The sequence below is a fragment of the Apus apus genome, chromosome 2 (assembly GCF_020740795.1).
Source record: "Apus apus isolate bApuApu2 chromosome 2, bApuApu2.pri.cur, whole genome shotgun sequence".
NCBI lineage: Eukaryota > Metazoa > Chordata > Aves > Apodiformes > Apodidae > Apus > Apus apus.
Window position 1 is genome coordinate 57,886,221 of NC_067283.1, and position 13,199 is coordinate 57,899,419.

The 13,199-nt window shown below is 39.7% G+C and overlaps 1 protein-coding gene across 13 annotated transcripts in view; it reads left to right on the plus strand.

Moving 5' to 3' along the window:
- Positions 1-13,199, plus strand: part of TNS3 (tensin 3) — a 232,520-nt gene that overhangs the window by 191,771 nt on the left and 27,550 nt on the right. For all 13 annotated transcript variants that reach the window (XM_051612873.1, XM_051612875.1, XM_051612872.1 and 10 more), the window contains 3 exons: positions 9,697-9,868; positions 11,117-11,760; positions 12,391-12,477. In XM_051612873.1, coding sequence (XP_051468833.1) covers positions 9,697-9,868; positions 11,117-11,760; positions 12,391-12,477 — 903 coding nt within the window. The remainder of the gene's footprint in view (positions 1-9,696; positions 9,869-11,116; positions 11,761-12,390; positions 12,478-13,199) is intronic.

The window sequence follows — 13,199 nt, forward strand, 5'->3', positions numbered from 1 at the left end:
GGTATGATGTGCAGGATACACCAGAATAAGAGTTAAAGAGTCTGATCCTTATGGCCTTAATGCAAACAATTTTTCTATTCAGTCATGAGAAGCAGATGCTTGTGTCAGGACAGCAGCTCCAAGAAAACATAGCTTCATTTCACAGTCCTGTTATGTGATACTGAGCAACACTGAAGACACACTGAACTGAGATTGGTTTTACCTATTTAATTTCCAGATTATTAAAAGCAGCTTCTACTTTGAATAATCTTTAGATTTCTTTAGATATTTAGATCTAATTTTTAGATTTCTTTAGAATCCTTTTCTGATTCTAAAATGAAATAGTTTTATTTAGCCCTTGCTTTTGGTATTCAGGCTGCAGGGATCTGGGTTCAGCCATTTGTTACAGGCAGGTGACTCCAGGAAAGTGCACAGGTTTAAAAGGCTCATATTTAGGTGTAATTTTTCTGACAGTAGGAGGGTGGGACCAAAGTGAGGCTTTGGGTAGGAGGTCCAACCATGTGATTGATGGCTTCTGAGACAGGAAAAGGGGAGTTCAAACTCCCTCTTCTCTCTTTTTATTTTTTTTTAATTTATTTTTATTTTTATTTTTTTTCCTAGGGAAGAGCAGATAGGATCATACCATGAAATTGAAAATCTCTGAGTCTTGGTCCTTGGTTGCTGGGAAGTCAGTTCCAAGTTCAGTCCCTTCTTCATTCACTCAGTATTTGCTGCAGTTTTTCCCCTCTACTACCTTTGTTTTCTTTGCACTGGCTTTGCAATGGATCTGTCAGTAGACAGTTGCATTTTCAGCTCAGCACAGATAACCTGGACCTGCATCTCCCACATCTCAAGCAATTTTAATAGCTAATGAACTTTGGAGCACAGGGCAGACATTTTACTCTCTCTTATTTAGAGATGGTCCTTCAGAGTATTCTGACCGAAAAAATGTTGTTATTCATTTTGAAGGTACTAGTTTATACACTTACCATTCCTACTGATTTTTTTTCTTGTAAAACTACCGAATTTCATTTCACAATTTGATGAAAATTGTAGTATTCAGCAGTGTGAATAAGTGAAATTCCATTATGAGATAAACCACGATAAGAATGGAATTGGTTTTCTCTAAAAGTGACTTAACTAATTTGGTGTGAAAACTTAGTGTGGACCTGTTAATAATTATATTCTAATTGTTTTGTTGGTTTTAGTTTTGTTCATCACCCAGTGATCTGCTGTACTTAAAAACAGAACAGCAATGCTTTTGTTTATGCATTATGGACTGACAGTGGCTCTGTCCTAAAGAGTGTTTTAATAAATGTAACATTTTATGTTTGCATCTGACCCAGATGGCTTGAAGAGATGCCTCCACAGCTGATGTGCATTCCTAAGAGAGCAAAACTATGCTTAAAGTCAATAGCAGAGCATCTGCAAGATCTTTTAAAATACATGAGAAGACATGCACAACTGAGTGTTGTGGTCTCTGGGGAAGTTTTTTTGGGTTGTGGTGTTGTTGTTGTTTCTTTTTTTTTTTTCTTTCTTTTTTTTTCCTTTTTTTCTAGTGCTATTTGGGAAAATAAATTGGTATAAGAAGGTTGTTCAGAAAAGTGTTAAGAATTTTACTGCTTTGAAGATGCTGTATTGCAAATGCTATTCAGCAAATACAAGTTATTTGTATTTTGGCAGTTTGGAATGAATATATGACACCAAGCGTCTGTAAAATGGTGTAAGGGTTCTGTCAATGGAATGGCTATTCCCTGAGTAGAAAAGAAGCCTGATAATAAGATATTCAGGACAGGGACTGTGGGTGGGGAAAAGTGGAGTCTGTTAAATCATACTTTTGATACTTATCCCTGTGCAGATAGGGGCAGAGGGTAAGTGCAGTTAATTCCCTGATGCTAGGGTTGCTTGGAGATAAGCTAAACCCTGGCATGGCTTCAGGGGCTGCATTTCTGTTACTGGCTGTAGCCTCTGGGTCGTTCTGGGAGCTAGAAGCTGCAGAGCACAGGAATGTCCCAGTGTGCACCCTATCTTGTTATTCATCTTGCCAGCAGGCCAGAATCTCCCATGGACGTGGCAAAGCGCCAGGCTTGCTCACCCACTGCTTGCTGGGGAGGACTGCTGTGCCAATGATACTTCCTCAAGGGTCAACATGGATGATTTACAGCCCTCTTTAGGTGTTAGGCAAGAATGGATTTTGTTTATACACTTGAAATGTTCCCAAGACACAGTGAACCGTTTCTAAAATCACACAGTCATTATTCGCATGTAATTAGCGTAGCTTACCTTTAATTACTAGCAGCTTGTGTTCTAGCTGTTGAATGTGTTGTTTCTTTCACCAGATAAATGCTTCTGAGAAATACTTCGTTACCTGTCCAGATTTACTGTTTTATTTCCCAGGTTGTCAGCCACCACATTGTTGTGTTTTCTGTAAGACCCAAGCAGTAGATGGGTAATCCACTGAGACCTTTCTCACTACTCTTTAATGAAGGAACTGAAGCTGACCTTTCAATAGTGCGTAGAGGTTAGTATGTGGATGCCAGGGTCACTGTCTTCATAGCTTCTCCAGATTCAGCTTGGCTGAATTGTTACTTGCAAAGAGTTGATCCACTCAAAGAGGCTTTAGCAGAATCTCCAAGCAATAGTAACTCTTCATTAACAAACATGAAAAAAATCCTGTTGTATCTGTTTGCTATTGATGAGTTTTTAAAAAGTGAGGGAATTGCGGGTGCCTCCATGATGGTACATGATTTTGGCTTATGGCATGTTCTCCTTCTGAAATAACATACTCAGTTGTGAAGAAAAATTTATGAATGTACATAAAACTCAGCAGATTCCAGGCTCACAGAGAAATTGGCTCTGTTCCATCCATTAAAAAAAACCAAAACACAGAACCCCAAAACCCCAACTTTTTATCCCTTAACTCCCTTAACTGCATGCCCTTTTTTCCCTCTCAGTCGTCTCCAAAGTGCAGTGTGTGCACCTTGGGTGATGCACAGGATGATCTGTTGGGGTCTAGGAAGAATATGTTAGAATTTCTGTAGTAAATGTATACAATTAATAAATAAATCAATATAAATATATTAAATGTTTGTGTTAAAAAAATTCCTGTTGATGGGGTATGCAGCTAAAAGTTTGGAAATGACTGTGTTAGACTCTACTGTAAGAGGAAATTAGTTTTATCATAGAAAGATAGAAATTATGTTTGGTAAACACCTCTGGGGCTATGAAGTCCAATCTGTGACTCGGAACGGGCTGTAACAAGTACTGGATACTCTTTGTCTGAGTCAGGAAAACCTCCTGATGGAGGTTCCACTACAACCCTGGGTAAACTCTTCCAGTGTTGCACTGCCCATTATGACAATTCTCTTGATTACTAGAGAGAATTTCCCAAGACCTTTTTTCTGTCACTACTCAGAAAAATTGTCTCTGTTGACTCTTCTGGTAGAGGAGAGACCCTCTTCTAGTAGTTTTAGGCTACCTTTCTCCACTTAGTAGCTTTTTTCTCAAGACTGAACAATCCCAAGTCATCACAGGTTGTGTGAGCCCAACCCTATGTCGTTTTGGTAGCCTTCACTGGATCGCTTCCAGTTTCTCATGTTCCTGAACTGATGGCCTAAAACTGCATTTGGTATTCTGGAGGAAGCTTTCCCAGCATCAAATACAGAGGGGAAATAACCAACTTCCTTTGGTCTGCTGGCCATGTTTCTTCTGCTGTAGCTCAGTATTCCTTATTTGGGATGAGAGCAAACTGGAGACACTCAGCCTGATAACTACTGCAACTCCTGCTCCTTTTCAGCTGGGCTGCTAATTACCAGTTGGATCCCAGCCTGTATTGTTGCAAGGTCTTGTTCTGCTCTAGGTACAGATTTTTTTATTGCATGTTGATCTTACTTAAAATTTATCTTGGTACAGTCCTCAAATTCAGCAATACTCATTACTGCCATTTGTAAAGATGTACTTAAGATTGTCTCTTTTGCAGTTACCAGTGTGGTTCAGTGAAGCAGAGTCATTGGTATGGACATTAACCCTTATTTTAAGTTCTTAGATTTATTTTTTTAAAAGAAAATGAAAAAGGTGGAATTCCAAATTTCTTGTGAATTGATAATACGCATTTGTGGGAGTTAATCTGAGCAAAACAGATACTACATACTAACAGCTCAAGTTTTCTTCTACTTTTCCTTGTATGTATAGCATTTCAGCTCTGAGTTGAGCCTAAATCTGCAAGGCACTCAAGTGAAAGGTGAATTAACTTGCTTAATGAGTTAATAAAATCTAATATTGAAAAAAGAAATCTTTTGATCCTTGGTCTCCTGGGTAAAGTTGTATCACCAGATACTATTTCCAGAGAAACTTACAGTTATGTAGATGAGGGATGGAGAGATGAACAGCTTAGCACTGTTGTGGAGTTTACAATGGCAATAATGTAAGCTGGAAATGCTAGTTGGAGCCAGCAGGATGCCAAGATGCAAAATGCCTTGGTTTTTTTGGTGAATACTGGGAAGCACTGTGTGGTTTTTGTTTTGTTGGTTTTTTTTCTTCAGAGATGTTTCAAAGGAAAGATCTTGAGATTGCTTCTCTGGTAGGACAATTCTAAGGCAAGTTCAGGGAGAATGAGAAATACCAAGTCCTTAATAGAAAGTAGCCATCCAAAACAAAAAAAATACTTCTACTGCATCAAGAAGCTACTGAATACACTTCCATTACATTCCTTGATGCCTTGAGTTTCATCTGTGTAGATGAATTTGTCAGGAAATCTGTCTAAAGGAATGGGTTTATCAGCTGTTTGTGTAAACAGAAAGGTAGAAGTGGAGGGACCTGTGAATGAGAATGTCGATACAATGGATGTTTCACAGCTGCATCTGGTGTGGCTTCTTGCAGATCTTTCCTGAGGATCTTGACTGGAGTTTTCAAGCTCATGCAGTGCAGGTTAGCTATCACCTTCTTATGAAAAAGACTACAAAGATGGGCATGTATGAGAAACTGCTAAAATACAAGATGGAGAGTAGAATGACTGTTCTGTTCATTTTGCTGCCATTGTTGTACCATTGATTCCAAAGCTATCAGGTGATTTTGCTTTTCTGTCTCTTCAAGAAAGAGGGAGTGTTTTTACATATTTTTGGATTATGGCTTGGGTTAAGCCACTTGAGTTTTTTGGTGGATTTTTTTCAAGGTTCCTTTTCCTTTTTCACTCTGATAGATTTAGTGGATTAGAATAAAAGATAATCTGTAATATCATACTTTATATAGCTGTATCGTAGAAACATTCAGGAGTTTTTGCTAAAAACTGAAAGAAGCTTTCAGCTTTTACAAGTATTTGACCTTTACTGCCAAGTGGGAAAGTAGAAGAGCGAGCTGGTCATTTTTCTGCCTTGTATGCGATCACAATAGTATTAATTTTCTCCCTGAATGTCACTTTTCAGTAGTGTCTCATGCAAAGAGTCCAGTTCCTCTCTTAGGTTAAAGTTAATGATCAGTGATAGTAAATGTAAATAGGCAGGTCTGAACTGGGTGCATGAACATGAATGATCCTGGTTTTGTCATGTCACTTCTTTAAGTAGAGAGTTGCACCTTTACCTTGTCAGTGTTCTCAGAGATACTATGATTAATGATTCCATTATATGAAGGATTATCAGCTGACTGCCGAGTGTGGACTTGGCATCAGGCAATAGAGAGGACATAGTTGAAATATTCAGCAAGCTTGTTTGTAATTTAAATATAAATAAAGTTTCTTTCGTGAGAAGTGGCTTTTCAGGTATACTTGTTTCTAGCCTGGGAAGAGTTGTACAGAGTTTGTGTTCTTTCTGCATATTACATACCAGGCTGCTATTAGCTATTTACTCTTAGTTTAGTATCTTACACCAGTGAAAATTGAGTGTGAAGAGAAGTGCATATGTGAGTGTGACAGTGGTCCTTAACTCATGCAGTGTTCAGTGCTCTAAAGGTAATAGCAACAGTCCAAGGCTCAAAAGAGGCAGAAATCAAGTCTTGGTCCATTTCTTCAAGCTAGTACTGTTATTGCTGGGAGAAGGAGAGGACTTTGCTGTGTCAATGTTTTAGTTTAACTCTTATACAATAGCTGAGATCACATTAGAGTGGGAGAAGATTTAAACCTATTTTAGAAGGAGTCCCACTCCCCTTCCTGCCCTCAAGGTCTTGGTAACTGGCATCCAGTGATTCCCCTATATAGTCTGGTATCAGGGGAACAGACATAGAGGCACGAAAACAAGCAAGCATATGGAGTTAAGCTTGTGATCTTAATTCCCATGCCTCCAGGGAATGCATTAACCTCTTGCATAAAATAGCAGAGTCAACTCAACTTGCAGTGTAACTGGGAAGTATCTGCAGGTTCATGTGCAGGGATTAAATGTTGCACTTATGATATTTTGACTTACAGATGCTGTTCTAGGTAGATTCAGCTGCTTTTATCCTAGTGAAAATTGCTTTTCTGAGGAGGCTGTAGTAGTCTTCAGATGAACAACATTAGTTTGACTAACTCGCCTTTAACTAACTGGCTTGTTCTCATATAATAGTTAAGTAAAAGTAGTATTACTTTATTATATATTGAAATCATTACTCAAGGCTTAAGGCCAATCTTACGTACTACTTGGGTAAACAGTCTGTCTTTGTAATACTTGCATAACCAAGCACCACTGATTTCAGTAGCAATAGGGCCTAAATCATGGGTTTATGCCACCAGCTTTTTCTGACTGTATTTGCACCAGTATGAGAATTACTGTAATATATCTGATCTATTAGATAGATGGAGTCAGATTTCACAGCTCTTCCACACCACCCACATTTCTGCAGTATTTCCTTAAAGTTAACTTTTGTGGCTGGCATGGATATAGTTAAAGTAATGTGGATAGTTAAGACTGTTGCAGTTTTCTAATGTTTCCCTCATAAAATTAAATGTTTGCTCTGTACAGTATGTGTGCTATGTGAGGAATTAAAATGGCTTTCAGTCAGGGCACTGATTGTAGATTTTCTTATCTCAGGCATTTGTTTTAAGTACTTTGCACCCTCCTCATTCAAATAATAGCAGAAGCAGGCTCTGCTGTGCATTGAAAGGAAAACAAGATTGATTTAGACTTTTTTAAGTGATGGTCACAGAAATAGTGAGAACCTTCCTTATGGAAAATTTCCTTATGGAAAAGATGCATTACCATGATCTTAACTATTTTTAGGCTGCAATTCTTCTGTAACTTACATTGGTGTTTTTTTCCCACTCAGTCTTTTGAAGTCTGTTTACTCAAAAGACAGCAATTTGAGGTTGTCTTATTGTGTTCCAGTCCTGCAAGTGTAGAGGTCAATAGTGCATATTCAGGTGCACGAAGCTATTCAGGTGCACAGACATTTGCAGTATCTTAGTGCATGGCCTTTTCTGTGGTAGAAAATACTGTTGAACCTGGGCTTAAGTGAATAGGTGTTGGATTGCTTTAGACTGTTGCAGAATAATTAAATGTAATCCTTGTTAGAGTTTGACTGGTTTTTAAAGTGCACCTCTAAAGAAGGGAATTAAACTGCTCCTGTGTAAAGCTCTTCAGTAATAGCATTCACATTATCCTTCATCCAAATGCATAATTTTTAACTATACTCCATAGTATTTATGTCCACTATAATTAGGTTGAACGTAGTTCACACTTGAATCAATTTAGAAACCAATTATTCTGATGCTATTTGCAAGCTATTGGAATAGTTGTGTTTACAGTTTCTTTCCATTTTGTCTGTGTGGTATGAACACAGTCACACCTGAAAACTATAGCTATACTGCTAACTAGATCCCATGCTGTTCTGTGCTGCTTAACTGCCTTTCAACCCTAGTTCTGTCCTTTTCTCCTCAAGTTAGTAAAGAGTGAAGAGAAGACTGTCTCTCTCACCTTCATTCCCTTCAGTCGGGTTTTTCTACACAGTGATAATATGCCCCTGAGCCTTCTATTCTCCGGACTGAACAGTACAAGCTCTCTCAGCCCCTACTCCTTGTGAATGAGGGTCCAGTCCCAGTGATGTTCCAGTCCTGGTGATGCTCCAGGTATCTTTACGGCCTTGTGCTTGACTTACTTAGGCAAGTCCCTGTCTCTCTTGTACTGGGGAGCCCCAGAAATTGACATAGAGCTCCAGATGTGGCCTCACTAGTGCTAAGAGGAGAGGAAGTATTACCTCCCTTGACCTACTTGCAAGCAACATCCTTTCTGATGCAGCCCAGGATACTGTTGACTGCCTTTGCCATAAGGTTGCATTGCTTACTTATGGTCAGCTTGCTGTCCATCAGGGCCCCCAGGTCCTTTTCTGCAGAGCTGTCTTCCAACCAGTCAGCCTCAGCATGCACAGGTGCCTGGGGTTATTCCTTTCCAGGTGCTGCATTTGTACTTCTTGAGATTTTTTTTGGTCCATTCCTCCCACTTCTAAGTGGCAGCACAGCCATCTGTTTATCAATCAACTCCTCGTAGTTTTCTCTTGTCAGCCAACTTGCTGATTGAACTTTTTTCCATCCAGGTTGTTAATGAAGGTGTTGAACAGTATTGGCCTCAGTATCAACCCCTGGGGTATAATGCTAGTGAGTTGCCTCCTAGTGTTCTTGCTGCAGCTGATCACAAGCCTCTAGGCCCAGCCATGCAGCCAGTTTTCAGTCCCCCTCTCTCTGTCTGCTTATCTAACCCAAGCTTTGTCAGCTTGTATATGGGGATGTTATGGGAAGTCACAATAAAAGCCTTAGTAAAGTCAAGATAAGCAACATCCACTGTTCTTTTAGCCACTAAGCTAGTCTGGTCACTGAAGAGTTCTATCAGGGTGGATAAGCATGATTTCCCCTCCGTAAATCCATGCTGACAGCTCTCAGTCATCTTTTCCTTCATGTGTTTGGAAATGGTGTCCAGGGTTAGTTGCTCTGTCACCTTCCCAGAGGCAGATTAGGCTAGCCAAGTCCACAGTTCCCTGGATCATCCTTCATCTCCTTCTTGCAGATAGGAGTGACTCTTGCTGCCTTCTGATGTTCAGGGATCTCCCAATTGTTGTGACCTTTTAAAGATTACCAAGAGTGGCCTTGCACTGCTTCTTGCAGTTGCAGCCTATCAGGCCTCAATGGACTTACATATGTCCACTTTATTTAAGTGCTCCTTAGCTTGGTCCTCCCCTGTTAAGGAAAGTCTTCCTTGATCTGGATTTTTCCTGTGGTCTCAGGGGTCCGAGATTCCCAAAGGCCTGTCTTACTGGTAAAAACTAAGGTGAAGAAGGTTTTGAGTACCTCAGTACTTTTCATAAATTTCCAGCACGTCCCCTATGTTGTTCAGCAGTGGGCTGAATGAAGGCTAAATTAATACTCCAGTTTTCTCTCACTTTGGTGCTTAAGTGCACACTTGATGTTGTGTACAGTCACACAGGGCACTTCACTAGACATACCTGATTAACGTTGTGGAATCCAAAACAGCTTGGAACAGATGAGTCCATTTTCATCGATAGGGCTAGAGAATGTACCCAGGACAACTGATTAAATAATTTGAGTGGTGCAGTTCTGTAATCTTTTTTCCCTCTGACATTTGTCCTGCTGGATGTTTTCAGCAGTCAGCATACTTTTGTGAAATAAAATGTTACTGCTCTAACGAAGAAAAACCCCTCTTAAGAGAAAAACAGGTTGTTTTATAAACACTTCTTTCATTACAAGGCACATAAATCCAAGGCTTGTTTTTTAACTTGCTTTTTACTTTCTTTCCTTTATTGCAGAATCTCAAAGTTGCACAGAAGCCATTGACCACTCTCTGGTGATGTCTGACAGCACTGTGGGAACTAACCCTACTTTGTTGAGGGCCAACATGCAGATGGATCCTTCCTTTCAGCATTGTTTTGCATCTTCATATACTGTTTCAAGTAACAGTCCTATCCCAGGTGGAGAAAGGTAAGAAAAGATTTTCCTACCTTATTGTTTAGTTCTTGTAAATATAGTTTCCAGCCAAAATGTTATGCTTGCATCTTAATTGCAGAGCATTTGTTCAAGGGCTTTGAGTTTGGTTGTGACATTTAATGATGATTTTGTCTACCAGCTGGAATTTTCCCCATACACAGATGTTATTTGTATTTCAGGGACACAATTACCTTTGAAGATAAATGAGAATACAAAAATAAATAGGGATTTATAGCTCAGTTTATTTTGTGCTAGCATAAGCTCATACATATTTTCCTCTGTGCTTAACCAGTAAAACATAAGATTGAGCAAAGTATGTTTGCATTTTCTGAGGAGGAGGCAATGTAACATTTTTTTCTAAGTGGATATGAATTATCTTGCAATGTATTTGTTGTCCTGTTTATTTCAAACTTTATCTAGAAAATTTTGTTCCCGTCTTTCTTAATATTTTTTCTGTCATTTTTCATTTCATCTAGCAGATGGCTACAGCTATGGCTTTTTTTTTTTCTTGCAGTGATGTCTTCTTCCATTTGCTTCCCTTCCATTTCTTTGTAGCCTGTCTACTTTGATTGTTTGAATCTACTGATACCGATTTCCACAGCTACCTTTTGAATTAAAATCCTTTCTCTTTTCGTATATATATACACTCTGCTTTTTTTTTTTCCTTTTTTTTTTTTTCTAATGAGCATAAGAGACTCTGCACGTAAGAACTTCTGTGACTGTGTCACTTTGCTTCCATAAACCTCTGCCTTTGATGGCAGCCTTGGTTTATGAAATTCCTGCCTTCTGCTGCACTTTTCCAGGTAGCACTGCAGCTCACCATATAGAGATCTCTAGGACCACTGTATGTGAAGAAATTCTGCAAAAAGCCTCACTGAATTAATGAATATTAAAAGTACCCCTCTCAAATAGGTGGAAGGAAGAGTATTTTTAACTGTGATTAATTTGTTGGCCTGGTTGCAGTGCAAATTGCAACCATCAGCATTACTAAGTGGAGGGTGAGTTGAGGCAGAAAAGCAGTGTTCTACACTGAAAAAATAAGTGATTGGGCTGGGCCTGCAATTCCTTGATCCAGCTGCATCACCAGGTCCAGCATATTGTGGAAGAGCACCCTTAGCTATTGTTGTGGGCAAGGTGATTCGTTGCTTTCAATGATTGCTGCAGTATGGCTTGTGCAGTGACATTTTAAGTGAATGTTTTGTCATTTGATTTTTATGTTTAATTTTTGCCTTTTTTTGACAGCTCTTCTGCAACGCAACGTCCTTGGCTTGAAAGCAGTGCTAAAGCTTCCCAGTCACTCCAGCTTTCAGTGGGAAACAGCAGGCTGCCAGGAGGTTACCTTGTGCCCTCTGAATTTTCAAACACCATGCAAGATGTCTCTCTCTTGTCTCATTTCCAAACACCAGAACTGCAGGTTGTCACCCTGAGCAGCCTGGAGAATTCACTAGCAGAGCCACAGCAAGAACCCACTTCCAGCAGCAGTACCCGGGCCTACCTGAGCTACAGTGGGGCCAACATGGGCAGTCGGACCCCCCAAGAGGAGAAGCAAGCTACTTTCATAGCCAATACTAGCATTTCTCCTAAAAGCATGAGTTTATCAGTGGCAAGTGCTGAGGACAATGGCTTTTTGACACAAAACTTTCTTACAGTGACCCCTGGACACGATAGCCAGAATAGTGTGGTTCAGCAGCACCATGGTGGGAACCTACATACTCAACCACCTCTTCCAGAGAAAAAGAGGACCTCTGAAGGAGATCGTTCCTTTGCCTCCATCTCACCTTCTTCAAGTGGCTTCTCTAGTCCCCACAGCGGAAGCACAATCAGCATCCCATTCCCAAATGTCCTCCCAGATTTCTCAAAAATGATAAGCACTTCCCCAGTGTCAGGTAGGTTCTCCATTAGGGAAATGCAAAATACATTAGATGGTATGTGAGAGTATAGGAAGCATTTAGGAGATGTTAAGGGGGGCGAAGTGTAGAAACCAAACAAAAACAAACAAAAAAAGCAGTGGAATGGTACAGAGGATGTGAATGTTTGCAGTAAGTGGCACCTCTTCACTTGCTGGGGATGTATTATTCAGAGAACAAGGCTGCAGAATTCTTTCTGTGCCAAGGGCAGCCTGGCTTTTCAGCTGCCAAACTACAAGCAAGTGGTGTGGTACACTTCTTTTGATAAGGGCTGGCTTCTCTCTGCACTTTTCTAGACTTGTGTCAAGAATAGTTTAAAATATGGATGTGTATTCACGGGACTTCATTGAGAAGCTTTATATTTAATACAGGTTTATAAATGTATGCGTTTTTATTATTTTATGGGATTTACAAAATTAAACATAAAAAATGCTTTCAGAATCATAGTGTATAGTATTATATATGCTGGTTTTAAAACAGTTTCTCTGGATTGTTCTTTTAGTCATGATTTTTTTTATTAATTAAGGTAGTTGGAGGTTGGAAAGAAAGTAAAAAATGCTTTTGTATTTAAAAAAAATTATTTACATTTTTTTCCTTTTTATTTCACAGAAAACACAACTGATAAACATGTGACCGTAAAATTTGTCCAGGACACATCCAAGTTTTGGTATAAGCCAGATATTTCAAGAGAACAAGGTATATCAATTGATACATATACTGGCAGACTCATTCACAGAAAGGCTAGATGATTAATTCTTTTTTAATATATATAGCTGATGTCTAAAAGAAATACAAGAAGAAATATGAAACCTAAAAGGGTCACAGACACCTTCACTTGATTTCTTTTCTCCAAAGGATGAATTTGAGAGTGAAGGGCAGCCAGTCCTTAAAAAAAAATAATCATCAATTAATCAGACAAATAATAGAATCATGGAGTGGTTAAGGTTGGAAGGAATCTTAAAGATCATCAGGTTCCAACCTCCCTGCTGTGAGCAGGGACACCTCCCAGTAGACCAGGCTGCACAAGCCTCATCCAACCTGGCCTTAAACACCTCCAGGGATGGGGCATCAACACTTCCCTGGGAAACGTATTCCAGCACATTTCTACCCTCATGGTGAAGAATTTCTTCCTGATGTCTAACCTAAATCTACCCCCTTTCAGTTTAAAAAGCTTAATTACCCCTTGTCCTGTCACTGCCTTCTCTGGTGAAAAGGCCTTCCCTGTCTTTTCTGTAGGCCCCTTCAGGTACTGTGAGGCTGCTATAAGGTCTCACCGGAGCCTTCTCTTCAGACTTCTCCAGGCTGAACAGCCCCATCTCCCTCAGCCTGTCTTCATAGCAGAGGTGCTCCAGCCCTTTAATCATCTTTGTGGCCCTTCTCTAGACCCTCTCCACATGTTTCCTGTGCTGAGGGCACCA